At 50.3% G+C, this 16,768-nt stretch overlaps 1 protein-coding gene across 3 annotated transcripts in view; it reads left to right on the top strand.

The window, feature by feature from the left end:
* Positions 1-16,768, top strand: part of Pax5 (paired box 5) — a 224,607-nt gene that overhangs the window by 36,994 nt on the left and 170,845 nt on the right. The window contains exon 6 of one of the 3 annotated variants that reach the window (XM_045142335.1): positions 13,482-13,505. The exons of the other annotated variants lie outside the window; for them this stretch is intronic. Coding sequence (XP_044998270.1) covers positions 13,482-13,505 — 24 coding nt within the window. The remainder of the gene's footprint in view (positions 1-13,481; positions 13,506-16,768) is intronic. 3 annotated transcript variants of the gene reach the window in all.

The raw sequence follows: 16,768 nt of genomic DNA, 5'->3' as shown, positions 1-16,768 counted from the left end.
GTGTGTGTCACTTTGAATACATGCAGTGCCCTCCACTTGGACAGTGGCTGACCTGGAGGCTGAGCCTGGCGGGTTGCCCAGTGCCAGCCCACTCCCCTGGGGGCTGCTCACTTTTGGGTAGACCCCCAGATTCTTCCAGGATCAGGGAGGAGCCCTGGAGAATAGCAGGCTCTGCCCGCAGAGAGGCGCGCTAGCCCCCACAGTGGTGCTGGGGGACAGGGAGGCGGCCACGGCCGTTTGCCTTGGTGCCTTTTGGCATTTACCTGGGGAAGGTCCCCTCCCTGGCCCTGTGAGGCGGGTGTCCCTTGGATGTGCTCTCAGCTAGGGGAGCACCGTCCCCTGGATCCTCTTGTTATTTAGGTACAGGCCATGGCCAAGGTCCTCACTGCTTGGGGACACTGTTCAGAGCCTGGTGGCAGTGGACTGGCTGGTGGTCATGTTTTATTTGGCTTGCCCTGGATTTACAGTTTTGAATTCATTACAAATGTTTCAAATTCAGTAGGTTTCATGGTTTTTGGTGGGGAAAAATTCAGCTCTGGAACATTGGGTGGTAACCTCCGGGGTCTGGGGTGGCACCTTGCTTGTGTTGTGTGTTGTTTTTCCCACCGTTTCCATTCAAAGGCCCCAACACTTCTAGAGGCGGAGCAGAGAGCCTAAGGAAAGGCGTTTTTAGGGCCTGTCTGCCAGGAGGGCTATGGGAGGCAGGTCCTGGAAGAGGCCCAGCGTGCACGGGCTCGTTTGCAACTGCGTGCGCCTGGATAGCCAGCAGAACAGGTAGACAGGCTCATAGGCCAGAGTTGGTGCGCTGGGGAGACGGGTACCTAGGGCAGGGCCCAGGAGCCACACCGCAGCTACCTAGGAGATTGGGATAAGGTCATTTGCTCCACACCCCCACAAGGCAGATCAGGCACACAGGGCTTTTCCTAAGGGCAGCTAGTGGCAGAGATGTGGAGGACCTGTGTTCCTGGCCCCCAGCTGGGCTGGCTGCTCTCTCTTGTCCTACCCTTGCAGCCATGGGCATCTCAGCTGAGATCAGGCAGCCGACTGCCAGGGGCTCCTGGATTAAGAGGCCAGGTGGTTCATCATGGGGTTTCCCTTGGCCCTGGGCCTGTCCCATGGGTGAGGGACCAGGTTTCGGTTCCTGCCAGCTTGGGTTCTGAAGTTTCCTTTTGATTCAGCGAGGGAGAGCTCGCATGAGAGCCAGGGCCATGGAGCCTCCACCCCCACCTGTTTACAGGTCCACTTTACTCCGGTGCCTTGCACTCGGGCAGAGCCCAGCTCCTGGTCACCCAGGGTGTGCATAGGGTTCAGGGAGGCCTTGTGGGCATGATGAGAAATTCTCAAACTTTTGGTCTTGGGACCCCTTTAAATTCTTAAAACTTATTGAGGACCTCAAGGAGCTTTATCTTGTATGTGCTAATTAAACTGAGTAAAATATCTATTAGTTTATTAAAATAATAAACAATAACACATATTAGTTTTGAAACAAGAGCTACCTTTTCTAAACCAAAACTTTAGTAGGAGTAGCACCAGCTTACAAGTGTGCAAGTTTCTTTTGTGTGTGTGTGTGCAAGTTTCTTTAGTGTCTGCCTTAAAGAAAGACAGCTGGAGGATGGAGAACTGGCTTAAGGTTAAGTGGTTAAGGTTCTTGCCTTCAAAGCCTAAGGACCCAGGTTTGATTCCATGTAAAGCCAGTTGCACAAGGTAGCTAATGATTTTGGGGTCTGTTCGCAGTAGCTACAGGCCCTGGTGCACCCATTCTACCTCAAATAAATAAATAAAATATGTAAAAAAATTAAAGAAAGACAGCTGGATTCTCAGAGCTGCCTCTGTATTTACTGTTGCAATATCACGCATTCTAGACTCTAGAAAACTCCACTGTGTACTTATGAAGAAATCAGAATGAGGGTAGATAACGTGACATTACTATGAAAGTAGTTCAGATCACACAGGCCCCCTAAAGGATCTTGGGGACACCCCCAAAGTTCCCTGAACTACACTTTGGGAATTTCTGCCCCAGGTGGCTGCTGACCCTAAGCTGCTTGCGCATTACTCATACAGACAGGAAGAACAGCTAAGTGGCTTTGGTTAACGGAATGGGAGCATCAGCCCCTCCTCTTCTTAGCTCCTGAAGGCAGTGGGAGCAGGTCTTGGAGCTGGGGAAGAAGTGACAAGATGCTTTGAGCTCAGCAAATCTTCCTCTCACACGATGGGCTAGAGTGTTTCTTGGCCCTGTCTCAGGCCTACAGTCCCACAGAGAGGCATGGCCCTGAAGGCTCTTTGCATTCCCGGCAGAAAGTGTATAGGGTTTGAGGTCTGACCTCCCTTCCGCGTGTTTCCTTTTGTGCCAGTGGACGGCTGTCTCGTGCTCCCTCAAAGCTGAGGATGGGTGCTGTGGAACCTGCCCCCTTGCCTCATCCAGCTCAGCCTGTACTAGCATGCAGGCCCCAGCCTGAGTGATATTGATTGAGAATGAACTAAGATAATGAACTAGAGAAGTGCCTTTAGTATTTATCTTGACACCTGGAAAGGTTAGTCTGAAAGGAGATTTTTTGTTCTAATTACATAGGAGCTTCTGGGTATTTCCAGAACATGGGTGAGACGGAGGTGTGACTCAGTGCGTGCACATGCACGTGTGTGTGCAAATGTGTGATTTCACGTTGACATTTTCACTCTTCACTGTCACTGGCATAGGATACATTTGTGTTAGTCCTAGGTGTTTTTATTCCAGTGGTGGAGTAACATGGGGATGATGGAGAACAAGAGAATGTTCTGGGCAAGCTTAGATATATTGGAAGAGGAAGAGGTATAAAAGAAGGGTAGGGCTGGAGAGATGGCTTAGCGGTTAGCGCTTGCCTGTGAAGCCTAAGGACCCCGGTTCGAGGCTCGGTTCCCCAGGTCCCACGTTAGCCAGATGCACAAGGGGGCGCACGCGTCTGGAGTTCGTTTGCAGAGGCTGGAAGCCCTGGTGTGCCCATTCTCTCTCTTCCCCTCTCTCTGTCTTTCTCTCTGTGTCTGTCGCTCTCAAATAAATAAAAAATAAAATTAAAAAAAAAATAAAAGAAGGGTAAAGGAAATGATGTGAGAGACATTGCTTGTGGTGAAAACAGTAAGGCTGTGAGTGATCACCCTGAGAGAAAGGTGTGGCCCCTTGTAGGACCAGAAAGGAAGGTTAAATATAAGGGGCCAGACACTTCCCAGCACCAACCACCAGGTGGCACTATTGACCCAGGACAGCTTAGTTGCCGTGGGGGTTAGAGCAAAGGGTATTGGACATTTTTGGAGCAGGTATGCTTGTACCTGGGCAGAAGGTGGCATGTCCAGGTAGACTGGCCATTTGTTTGACACGTCAGTGTCAGCACTCAGCTGGGGAGGCGAGGCTGTACCACTGATGTTGAGATTAATCCTTTCTCACATCCATGGCTCAGATTTCTTGACACAAACCTTTTTGGGAGTTCTTGGGTTTACCCTAAACCTTTACTAGATGTGTGATCTTGGGCAAGTCACTGCTCGTGAAGTTTTTTTTTTTCCTTCAGTTTTTTGAGGTAGGGTCTCACTCTTGCTCAGGCTGACCTGGAATTCACTACATTGTCTACGGTGGCCTCGAACTCACAGTGATCTTCCTACCTCTGCCTCCCAAGTGCTGGGATTAAAGGTGTGAATCACCATGCCCAGCTTGAAGCCTTGTTTTCCTTGTGTTAAAACAAGGAGATTTGAACAGATGAATCTTGGGGGGCATGACATTTTCCATAGAGAGCATTGGAGTTGGAATGAGATGTTTGGTCTTTCTCTGTGAGCTGTGTGACCTTGGACAAGTCATTTCTCATACCTTTCAGTAAATCTCCTCACAGTTTTATGTAAAGTAGCTGACTGAACAATGCTCTTGAAACCAATTTTGGCATATCAGGAGTTGGAGGTGTTGCTATTTATAATTTCCAGGGGAATTTAAGCTAGCAGGGATTCTGTCAGTGACCCCACCAATCACTACTACTTCCGTGGCTTTGGGAATTGTTTTGTCTCTGCACCTCAGTTTCCCTATATGTAAGTAAGCAAAGGCACTGGTTGTGCCTGCAGTGGGGTGTCCCGAAGCAGTGCATGTGCGTGTGCAACACTCCGGAAGCTCCGCCCTCCTCCGCACGCCTGCTAAGTGCCCAGTAAATGTAGCCTTTGGTTACAATGCTCTCTCCACTGACTGGAGAACTGTCCCCTCCCTCCCCTGTCCCCTGTGTGCCCAGCTAATGTCCCATGGCATTACAAGCCATTCAACTGTCACTTCCAAAGGGAAGCCTTCCCTGATGCTCACTCCTGTTAGTTCTCCTGCCCACCTTCCCCTCCAGCACTGTGAGGACAAAATGTCAGGTTTGTCACTTGCTGTTTTCCTGGCAAGACCATGAACTCCATGAGGGCAGGAACCATGTTTACAGCAGTCACACGTATTGCCTTAGTGCCCAGATCAGGACTTGATGCACCGTAGCAGATAAGTCCTCCGTGGGGCCCAGGATGTCGCAGAAGTCCACAGGCTTTTCTGGTCAGTGGGTGCAGACTTCCAAGTGGAACCTGGAGCCTCACACATCAATCGGACCCCATAGAAAAGATCTGTGAAGATCCTTCTAGAAGGGAGGGAGGGAGGAAAGGGCTGGGAGATGGCCCTGGCTTGCAAAGCCTGCTGGTCCAGTTTTGACTCCACACACACAGAGGCATGCAGGTGCCACCGTGTGAACTGTACTTCTGGTGTGTACAGGCCGTGATCTTGAACAGGAACAGCAGTAATGTACAACAGCAGCATGGACGGAGGGTTGATGGCAAGTATTTAAATCACTAATGCAATTAATAAAACCATGGCATCAGTCAGATACACCCATCATCCTTCTTTTACACTGGTGCAGAGAGATCAAGCAAATTACCCGGGGTCACACAGCTCCACCCACAGTTCAGCTGTGGCAGTGTTGGGACTGGCCACTGGGCACTTGTCTGCAGTGTACCCCTAAGCACGTCACAACAGGATGGTTCCAGTGTCAGGCTGAGTGTCCCGACAGATACATCCTCAGCTCTCTCCAGCATGGGCCTTCTGTCCCACCTTTGTGTCCATTTTGCCCTGAAAGACTGAAGTCTGGAGGTGTGGTTCAGGCCCATTTTATCCCCCCCCCCCCCAGGTGCCCTGTTTCAGAGGCTTTCCCAACACCGCTCTGCACACTTCCCTGACACACCTTCAACCATTCAGCTTCGGGTTTGGCTGACTGGCCATGGTGGGTGGCGCAGTGGCCGGAGGGTTTGCAAAGCTGTTCCTACTTCGACAGCCAAGAGCCTTGATTCTTTGACCCTTGGCTTCCTTATCTTCAAGGGGGACTTTTGCTGTCTTTCCTCATTACTGTAAAATGTTAACCTGTAATATTTTGACTAGCACTGACCATAGCAAATTTTAGAATTATTTTATTTGTTGTTTTTTTTCCTAATATCAGAGCATTTTTATCCCAAATTAAGATTCTTCGATGAAACCTTTCTGTGGAAAAATTTCTGAACCCTCAATCCTTTTCTGTTTTTTATTTATGAGAGAGAGGGAAAGAGGGAAGGGCAGAATGGGCTCTTGGCTGCTGAAAATGCTTGTGCCACTCCGTGCATCTGGGGAATTGAACTAGGGCTTGCAGGCTTTGCAAGCAAATGTCTGGGGAGTTGAACTAGGGCTTTCAGGCTCTGCAAGCAAGTGTCTGGGGACTTGAACTAGGGATGGCAGGCTTTGCAAGCAAGTGTCTTTAACCTCTGAGCCATCTCCCTAGCCCTCTTTTCTTTAAAAAAATTTGCTTTGTTTTTGAAAGAAGGTCTCAATATGTAATCCAGGCTGGCCTTTGACTCACAGTCTTCCTGTCTTAGCTTCCCAAGTGCTGGGGTTCATGCCTGGCTTTTTCTTCCTTTTAAAAGTAGATGTTTTATTTATATTGGTAGCACTAATGATAGGATTGTTCAGGTTAGGGTCAGGAGAAAAGGAAGTACTAATTAGAATTTATACAGGCATAATTTTAGCCCCAGCCTTCAGAAACTCAAAAAATTCGAGTTATCGTAGAGGGATGCTCTTGGAGGTGGGTGAGCCCTCCATGTAGGGGGAGAGGTAGGGGCTCAGTCATTGCTGGATCATCTCAGTTGAGGTCCTGCCTTTTCTGAGCCTCCATTTGGATGCTCAGAGCCTGACAACCCTTCTAGCTCCCCGTCCTCCTTCCTTCCTCCTCCCTGTGCCCCCTCCCTCCTCCTCCATTTTCTTTCTCTTCGGTTTCTTTCTGTCTGAGACACAGACACTATCCAGCACTTCTGAATGACACTTTTGTTCCGTGAACATCTCTTTTCTGAAAAGGACGATTGGTCAGGTTTGTATCCTTTAAACGCTGGTACATTTTATCAGTTAAGAGCCTGCCGTACCGTAGCTCCCTCTCCAGAGACAACCTTAAGGAGGCAGGCAGAAGTGGCAGAGGGGGAGGGTGCCCAGAAGACAATAGGCAGGAAAACATCTGAACCTTCCCGGGGGCCCAGGTGTGGTCCCTCAGCAAACGCCTCCTTTTCTGGATGTCTTTCCTTGGCTCTGAGCATCTTCCAGCTGGACTTTACATGCCGTCTGTGCCCCTCTCTGGGCTCGCTGCAGAATAGGAAGAGGGCTGGGGGCAGAGCCTGTGTTCCCCATTCAAGGCCCTTTTGAGATGGGCTGGGAGCACTGGATTTGGAGCTCTGGGGCCTTCAAGTCCTGGCTCTGTACTCTCTTGCTGGTAATCTTGGGCAGACCAGTCGGGGCCTTGTCTCCCTAGTTTTTCTTTTTCTTTTTTAATTTTTTTTGAAATGGGGTCTTAACATGAAGCCCAGGCTAGCCTTAAACTCCTGATCCTCCTGCTATAGCCTCCAAATGCTGGGATTACAGATGTGTGCCACCACCCGGCCCCCCCTTTTTAAATTTTTTTTTTCATTTTATTTATTTGAGAGTGACAGAGAGAAAGAGGCAGAGAAAGAGAGAGAAGGGCGCGCCAGGGCTTCCAGCCACTGCAAACGAACTCCAGATGCGTGCGCCCCCTTGTGCATCTGGCTAACGTGGGTCCTGGGGAATCCAGCCTCAAACTGGGGTTCTTAGACTTCACAGGCAAGCGCTTAACCGCTAAGCCATCTCTCCAGCCCCCCCCTTTTTTTGTTTTTTTTTTTTACAAAAAAGAGTGAATGACTGAGTCAAAGCCTTATATGAATGCCGTGAAGAAGTGCTTTGCAAGCTGCGGCAACCTGTGCGCCTACAGGACTATCATTGCAGGCTGGCGTGGTGGCACATGCCTTCAGTTCCAGCACTTGGAAGGCAGCGAGTTCGAGGCTAGCCAGAACTGAAGAATGGCCACCCAAGTCTGGGTCCCAAACGTCTGCCTGTCCTCTGGGAGCTCTGGGACATTTTTCCTACCTTCTGTTCAAGTCACCCTCTGTAAAAACGAGGAATGATAAAGTCTTTTTTCAGGGGATGGTCACCTATAGTTGCAGCACTCACAAGACAGGGAGACAAGAGGCTCACAGGTTCCCAGCCAGCCTGGGCTGTTTTGTTTTGTCTCAACACAAGATCAAAAGCACACAAAGTGCATGGTGGCTCTCACCAGTAATCTCAGCTGCAACAGGAGCTGTGCCATGAGTTTGAAGCCAGCCTGGGCTACAGTGAGATCCAGGTCAGCCTGTGCTAGAGTGAGACCCTGCTTTAAAAAACAAACAAACACACGCCTTTAATCCTAGCACTTGGGAGGCCGAGGTAGGAGGATTGCTGTGAGTTCAAGGCCACCCTGAGAATATAGAGTGCGTTCCAGGTCAACCTGGGCTAGAGTGAGACCCTACCTCAAAAATCACCCCCCCCAAAAGTCCCCAGCACTGCATAAACTGGGTGTGGTGACCCATGTCTCTAATGCCAGCAGTTGGGAGGGGAAGGCAGGAGGATCAAAAGTTCAAGGTCAAGCCGGGCGTGGTGGCGCACGCCTTTAATCCCAGCACTCGGGAGGCAGAGGTAGGAGGATCTCCGAGAGTTCGAGGCCACCCTGAGACTACATAGTGAATTCCAGGTCAGCCTGAGCCAGAGTGAGACCCTACCTCGAAAAACCAAAAAAAATTAAAAAAAAAATTAAAAAAAAAAAAAAGCTCAAGGTCATCCTCAGCTTCCTGTGAGTTCAAAGCCAACCTGGGATGCATGAGACCCTATCACAAAAATAAATAAATAAAGTAAACAATAAAAGGTACCTCCTTCAGAAGGTTGTCGCTGTCAAGCCCACCGTGCTTTACGGGGCTGAACGGGCACCAGGCGAATGCGGTGATTCTGCCAGCCCTTCGCCCTTCACCGACCCTGGGACACCAGCTGGATTGAGCTTCAGGTCCCCCCCCACCGCACCCTCCTTCCAGCCCGCTCCCAGGCGAGAGGGAGAAAACTCTGGCCCGAGCGAGCAGGAAGGGATTTATTTAAAGTCACGCCCAGAGTCCCTTTCCAAGGCCTTTGAGGCATACCCCAGGAACTGTGCCAGGCCAACCTGGCGACGTGACCCTCCTGGAAGGAGGCGGTCCCGCGTAGGCCTCGCCCCCTCGGCCCGGGCAGCCCCCGCCGGGGGACCCCGGGGAGGGAGGGAGGGGGGGAGGAGGAGGGGGAAGAGGGGGGAGGGGGGGAGGGAGGGAGGGGTGAGGGAGGGGGAGGAGGGGGGTGAGGGAGGGAGGGAGGGGGGAGGAGGGGGGCTCGGCGCGGGGTGGACGCCCGCAGGACCCCCGCCCGGGCGCGCGCCCGCCGCGTGCAAGGCGCACATCCATCCCACGGCGCACAGCCCCGCGCCGGGCTCCGGGCCTCCGCCGAGCATTTGCAATTTAATTGACATTCGGCGGCAGGAAGCCAATCAGTATAAGTCAATTGACGTTCCGAGATAAAACTAATCGGCGGCCCCGCGCCGCCCCCGCCGGCGCGGCCACGGCTGGGCCTCGGGGCGCCGCGGGCCTGGCCCCGCAGGTACCGGCGCTGGCGCGTGTCTCGGCCCGCGAGGGGGCGGCCGGCGGACCGCTGATTGCCGGCGCAGCCAGCCCACGGCGGCCCGGAGAAGCCCGTAATGAATGACTTTATTTGCCGGGGCCCTGCTGAGAACAATTGAGTTTGTTATGGTAACAACGGATGCCAGCTTCCCGGGGGCCCGGAGGGGTGGTGGTGGCGGGGGGCGCGGGCACGGAGGCAGCGGGAGCTGGGGCAGACGAGCCGGTGATCCGAGCCCGGGGAGCGAGGGGTGTCGGGGGTGGGGGCCGAGGACAGAGCAGGGGTCACGCCCAGGAGGACTGTGGCCTGGAGAGGGGTGTCCCGGCCGCCCTGGAATGGGATGGATGGTGGACGCAGTGAGGAATTGGGACGAGACGCCCTGGAGTCGTTCGCTTGCTGGTTGGACCAGCCAGTCCGGCGGGGCTGTTCTTCTGTGATCTCTTGTTCCCTCCCGGGTCCTAGCCTGGGGGTGGGGGGGGTTGGGCTCGGGTCTTGATCAGTGATGCTCTAGCCTTCACTTGTTGTCTCTTGCAAAAGACAGAAATGTATCCGTCTCCTTCTTGAGTGTTGGGGCCTAGGGAGTTATGGACTGCATTTCGGCTCCACTGTTTATGCCACGGAGAGATGGCCTACCTTCCACCCCTGTCTACATCCACAGGAAGCCCTCCTTACTCGGCCCCTCCTTCCCCAGAGAAGGCTGCCCCCCGAGTTCTTTTGCCTGGCACTGCTGCCTCCTCCATTAGACCAAGGATCGTGAGGGCGGGGTGCAGCCCAGAAGCCTTCCGGAGTGGAAGGAAAGATTGCCACATGGACTTCGTTCATTCTGGCAATCTTGCTTTATTTCTTCCCCGCCCCCTCTTTCCTTTCCTTTTCTGTTTGGAGACAAGCTCTCACTCACTCCCCATATTTTAGGTAGTCTGGTATAGCAGACACCAGCTTTGGTGACCTTCCTGGCCACGGAGAGACGTGAGTGATAAACATGTCAAGTGCTACTCTGTGCTGAGTATTAGCCTCCAATTCCTTAAGTTTGCAGACTTAATAACCCTTTGCTGAAGGCTTTTCCCTTTGTCACTGTACCCAGTGGCGATCCCTGGTGCCATCCTGTGACAACCAGCCCCACACACTGATGCCCAGCGTGTTTGTGTTTGAGAAGCAGTAAGACTCTCTGGCAGGGGTCTGGACTGAGAAGCCACTACAACTTTGCTATATGAGCCTGGTCTATATTCTCTCCCTTCCAGGCCTTCAGTCTCTCAGTCTATGAAAGGGGAGTTGGAATTGATGGTCTTCCAGAGCCACGGAGCGGTCGTGGTCCCCAGGGAAGAGTGGGCCAGGGCTAGTTCTCCGCTCCCAGTTCGGGGCCTCTAGTGTTGCCCTGTGATGTCAGTTTTCCCAAGTGTGGGGAGTATCACTGTTTCCCTTTTGTGTATGGAAAATATGAATGGCTTCATAACTACTCACTGGTCACAGAGCCAGTCCATTAAACCTTCTGATTTTAGAGCCCGAGCTCAAACCACTCTGCTAGTTGGCACAAGTAGCATATAACGCCCCTTCCCGGGTCCCTCCACTCTGACTTCCTACCTCAGATTTAGTTGTACTGCCCTTGCTCTCGGAGCCCCAAACTCAGTGAGCACATTTGCAAGGCATCCGGTGAACTGATGCTCCAACTGTATTATTCATCCTCTGGCTTTTCTCTCTTTACCTGGGTTTAGGCAGCTGAGAGGAGGCTCTGGGAAGAAGTTTACAGAACCCCAGCCCTTTCTTAGCTTATTAGGCTGATTCTTAAATTTGAGGACTGTTTTCTCCTCCTTTGTCTTTCAGTCTCTTCCCCCTCCCTCCCCGTGTGTGTGTACGTTTGCGTGTGTGTGCATGTGTGTGTGTGTGTTTGAGACAGGGTCTCATGTAGTCCAGGATAACTCTGAACCCCTGATCCCACTGCTTCTGCCTCCAAGTGCTGGAGTTACAAGTGTGCACCATTGACCTTAGCGTTGAGAAATGGTTTTCCAAAAGGTAGACGAGGGACCCAGGTCTTGTGTTTTAGGAATAGGCTTCCACTCGTCGTGATCAAAGAAATCCTTTTCTTTTAGAGATGCTTTGGGCTCCTGTCTTCTGTCTGTAAGATGCTGGCCCAAGCCTTTAATCCTAGCATTAGGGAGGCAGAGGTAGGAGGATCACCGTGAGTTTGTGGCCAGCCTGGGACTACAGAGTGAATTCCAAGTCAGCCTGGGCTAGAGTGAGATCCTACCTTGAAGCCCTCCTCAAAATTAATTAATTAGGGCTGGAGAGATGGCTTAGAGTTTCAAGTGCTTGCAAGCACTTGCAAGCCTAACAAGCTGGGTTCGATTCCCCAGGACATATGTGTGTATGATCATACCAGGGTCTCTGCAAACAAACACCTGTCTGGCTTTATGTGGGTGGCTAGGGAATTGAGTCTAGGCAGGCAGGCTTTTGCAGGCAAGTGTTTTAACTTCTGAGCCATCGCTTTAGCACCCGGAGAATTCTTCACATCCCTGAGATAGTCCTTTTCAGCTGAACAGATTAAGGAGATGGTTCCCCAGGAGGAGATAGCTTTAAATGGAAGAACTGAACAGGCCTGGAAATATGTAGTGATTTTACATCTGTCAACCCAATGTCTCCCCTTCATGAGCAATACCATATAGTACTTTCTTTGCTGTTCTAAAATAAATTTTAAACAAATGATAACTTACCTACACACATTGTTTGAAGAAGCAGTATAATGCCTCAACTGTAACAGAGAGGGGAAAGAAGAATAAAATCCTAATGCAATGGTGTGTTTCATTATGTGAATGCCCAGGCGTGCCCACAGCAGAAGACGTAATGACGTAGTCAGCTGCTTGTGCTTCATGTAGAGTGACCGTGAACGCGGCGGCTACAGATGTGGACGTGGTGTTGCCATCAGTGAACTGATTTTCTGAAATTGTGAACATATCCTGGTAACATTCTAGCCAAAGCAAAGCATCGCCCTCCCTCCGTTTCTTTGGTGGTTGTATTTCTAGGAGGCAGTGGGTGTGGTCATGAGGAAAACAGAGCTAGGTTCATGCCTCACATACTTATAAAAATAGCTTCTAGTTTGATGCATCATTCCAAAAACATATGGGGCACAGCCAATTTCTTTTCTTTTTTTGAGACAAGGTCTCCTGTAGCCCAGGCTGGCCTCTAACTCAGTATGTAGCAGAGGACCTTGGGTTCCTGAATGCACCACCACCCAGGTGCTATGGTTACACGCCTGTACCCACCACACCTGGGGCAATTCTTCCCTCAGCCGCACTGTGCTGGGATAGCATCCCTGGTCCTTCACACTCGCTGCTCTACCCACAGCTCTATCTACCTCCTCCCCAGTAATATTAACAATCCACCGATTCCCCAAATCTCCTTGGATCTGATTACTCTTATCACAAACCACTGGAACAAATGGGTCTCTGTCTCTCTAGGGTACCTTCCTTTGGAAGGTTCTGCAAGTCTCTTAATCAAAATTTGCATGTATTGTACAAGATCTGAAATGGGGAGACACAGAAACATGGCCTGATAGGGGCTGTGAAAGCTGCGTGCCTCTGCTACATGGGTGCTGTGCTCCCTGAGGACCTTAATCGTTGAGTGCAACCTACGTGCATCCGCTTCCTGTCTGGGGTTCCCTCTGTCTCCTCCCTCATGCCAGCAACTGCTATCCTGGAAATGTCATCTCTTTCTTCCAGGACCCCTTCCGTGACTCCTGCCCCAGATAAATGTGTGTGTGTGTGTTTTAATTTTATTGGGGAAGGGGTTCGAGGTTGGTCTCTAGCCCAGGCTGACCTGAATTCACTATGTAGTTTTAGGCTGGCCTCGAACTCACAGTGCTCCTCCTTACTTCTGCCTCCTGAGTGCTGGGATTAAAGGTTTGCACCACCATGCCCAGCCCAAATAAATGTTTGAGCCAAGGGATTTAGCTTAGCCAGGTAGTTCTCTTGTCATTTTATTTATTTACTTTTATTCATCTGTGTCTCTGTGTGTGTGTGTGTGTGTGTGTGTGTGTATTTTCAAGATAGGGTCTCACTCTAGCCCGGGTTGTCCTGGAATTCACTCTGTAGTCTCAGGTTGGCCTTGAACTCACAGCAGTCCTCCTTTACCTCTGCCTCCCAAGTGCTGAGTGCTGGGATTAAAGGCATGCGCCACCACACCCGGCCAAGTTAAAATTAATTTTTGAGACAAGGTCTCAATAGATAGAGCCCAGGCTGACCTTGAACTTTGGATCCTCCTGCATCAGCCCTCAGAGTCCTGGAATTCCAGGTGTGGACCGCCAGCCTCCCTGCTCCTTGTGCTGTGGGATCAGGCATGCGGCTTTCCTCTTCCTGTCTTTGCGGAATGACACGAGGTGCTAGCTACGCGCCCTTGTTTGGCGTCAGCCGGCTCACCTGCTGCAGGCTTGGATGGTTTACTGACCCCACGGCACAGATGAGGTGAGGGATGTGGCAGCCACACGTCTGGCAAGTGCAAAGCCAGAGCTCACCCGCACGTGCACTACACCTTGGATCCAGGCCTCTTCCCTGGGGAGGGATTAACCCATTTACTGGCTCCTGACATGGTCCTGGGCACTGGAGTTTCAGTCGTGGGCAAGGCAGGGCAACCTCCTTTGTTCTCTTAGGAAGTTCTGTTTCTGAAGCCCCAAGTCAGATATGGCAGCTCCACACGTCTCCAGAAAGGGGGTGGCCACTGCTTCCCAGCAGGAAGTCCGTCACCAACCAGCATCTGCCTTCTTTGCTTCCTCTTGTTTCTATGGAAGCCCTACCTTTATGCACTCATCCTGCAAGTATTTATCCTGTGCCTAGCATTGTTTAGTTGCTAAGGACACAGCAAACAGGAAGGCAGCCAAGAATGTTTTTTACACAGGAGTGGTGTTCTACTGAGGACAGATAATAAAGAATAATGAATAAATAAATAAATAAGATCAGGTTTATTTTTTTTTTGCTTTTTTTTTAAAATCATTTTGGAAGTGCATGCATTTTTTTAAATGTATTTTTTAAAACTTTATTTATTTATTTATTTGAGAGTGACAGACACAGAGAGAAAGACAGATAGAGGGAGAGAGAGAGAATGGGCGCGCCAGGGCCTCCAGCCTCTGCAAACGAACTCCAGACGCGTGCGCCCCCTTGTGCATCTGGCTAACGTGGGACCTGGGGAACCGAGCCTCGAACCGGGGTCCTTAGGCTTCACAGGCAAGCACTTAACCGCTAAGACATCTCTCCAGCCCAAGGCCGGTCCCTTCTAACCAGTTTTTACACGTGTCATGCCCACCATGAGCTTTCTCTAGGTGACCCCGCCCCCCTACCTGCTTGGGCCTCTGTCTCATCTCCCTCCAGCACAGCCTTCGCCCTGTAGCCACATCACACCATGATGGTGTGTTTGGAATAACTGTGAATCTATCAATATGATCAGATCAGGGGCGAACTCTTTGAGAGGGAGGCCGGAGAATCTGGGTTATGGGCTTTGAGGCTGCCCAGAAGTGGGCTGTCATTTTTTTGGAGGCAGTGGTGGTTCGGTGGGTGTCCCGAAGCCCCTGCCCCAGCATGATCTACAATCCCCCAGGTCCCAGCCCTGGGGCTGGCTGCAGCAGTGGCTCCCCCGCCATCCCCAGAGGCGCTGGCTTTATTTATGACTTCTCCCTGCTCCTGTCTGGAGCCTGCAGACTTCACGCTTTGAGCGACACAAAGCTTCTTTGCAAACTGCCAATGCCTGGTCCTCCTCAGAGACCCTCTCGCTGGGCTCAGCCTGTGCCTGCCAGAGCCACCTCCCCCAGGCAGCCAACCTTGCACACTTCTTCCTCCTGATTGCTCAAAGCATGGTTTCAGCTCGAGGAGAATGAAATTACATGTAGTGAAGGAGCCATAAGAGCATGCTGGGTCATGTTGACAGTGGACAGTGGAGTTCTCTCTGTTGGTAGAGCCCAGTGGCTTGGTACAAACTAGGGGAACTCTTAGAGAAAGAGGGCAAGTGCTGAGTCGAGGGCCTAGGATTCAGGTATGACTCCTGTGAGGGTGCAGTGTGTAGGGGACTTGGCTTCCAAGTTCTACAGGAAGTTGGAGATGACCTTGGAATCCATACTAAGCTCTGAAATGATCCAAACTAAAGTTCAAAGGTGTTTCTTTCTTCCAAGTAGTCAGGGACAGAACAATTTTGCCGGAAACAGTTTGGTCATTCTGAAATTGTCCAAAGGGTAGCCTCCATGGAAAGCGGCACCGAGGGGTGGATGTGGCGGAGCTCCTGGTGTCATCTGGCTTGATAACCGTGCTGTATGGCCTTGGGCAGGCTATCTCCATGTCTCTGGGCCATTTCCATCTGTAAAATGGGAACGCTAGGTGGTTGCACATGACCTGAGGTCATCGTGAGAATCAGATACGCAGGTGAATGTGTGATACTCAGTGTGAATATGCTTGAGGGATCGAGATTGCTATTTTTATAATTTTCTGGTGGGCCTTTTCCCTAGTCATACACACTTGCCTATCTAATGAAACAAAATACACTCCAGCTAAATACAGAGCCCAAACAAGTCAACTAACTCACATAGACAGGAAATAAAGAGGCTCCCACGCAGAAAGAAGGGTCCCTCTTGTCATTTGCAATCGCTGGCCATCATAAATCCACCCTTTTTGTGCGCATGTTTGGTTGAAAAACATACCCCGAATACACACAAAAGCCTCTGGAGTTCTTTTCAGCTGGGACAGGAGATGACATACGTTGGCAGGCAGAGGCTGATCTCTGTGTATCCAAGAGGAGTTGAGCTAGTCCGAGTATATCTAACAGGTCAAGCTCTGAAATGAAGAAGCAATAAGCCAGTGAAATGGTACTATCACCGAAACATGATTGATCAATTGAATTCTATCAGAGACAGTGGACAGTGAGATTAACTCAGGCCTGATAGGTTCAATGAGTTAAAGCATGATGTTCATTTCAGCTTCATTTCACCAGTCTTTGCTTGTGAAATTGGTCAATCAATAGAGGTTGAAGATCATATATATATATATATATATTTATATTTATATATATATTGGGACCATCTTATGGGGAATGTCATCTCAGCAGTTGGCTCCTGGCTGGGGCTGCCTATGGCAAGTAATGGAGACAGAACGGGGATTCCATCAGCCCCATCGAAATGGCCTGATATCTTTCTCCAAATGGAAAGTATTTTTGGATCTCTGATGATTTATCTTTTTTTTCCTCTCACTTTGATCTATGACAAAACCCATACCCATCTTGGGAGAAATGTAGTGATTTCTCCTGAAAACATTTGTGCAATGATCAGATAGATAACACTTCAAAATATGAACCTTTTTTTTTTGTATATTATCCTTGGGGAAAAATATAAAGACAGTAATTTAAAAACTCAAATGGGGGGCAATGCAAAAATATCAGAGTATGTATGATTTTTTTCCAGCCCTCATTTATTTCTGAACAGTGTGGGAATGGGAGATGGAGTGCTGTGTGTACAAAGCTGAAGGAGAAGCATGCCGAAGTCCTTCCAAGGATAATTTAAACAAAGCCTTTAGCATTCTTTGCTCTCAGTGAAAAAGCACAGTTCACAGAAACAAATCACCCTTTGCCCCTAGTAATATTTCACTTGCTTTGGAATATTTTCACTAGGGTGGTTAACATTTCTCCTAATTAGTGTGCATATCTCTGTAAGGTGGAGTCATTAGGGACCAAAGGAGGAAGTAATGGACGTGGACAGTGTGGATTAGAGAGAACAGACTTGTCCTGTGGCGATGCACAAGGTATCACTTC

This window comes from Jaculus jaculus, chromosome 1 (assembly GCF_020740685.1).
Source record: "Jaculus jaculus isolate mJacJac1 chromosome 1, mJacJac1.mat.Y.cur, whole genome shotgun sequence".
In the NCBI taxonomy this organism is placed as follows: Eukaryota; Metazoa; Chordata; class Mammalia; order Rodentia; family Dipodidae; genus Jaculus; species Jaculus jaculus.
This window is presented reverse-complemented; position numbering and strand designations above follow the sequence as displayed.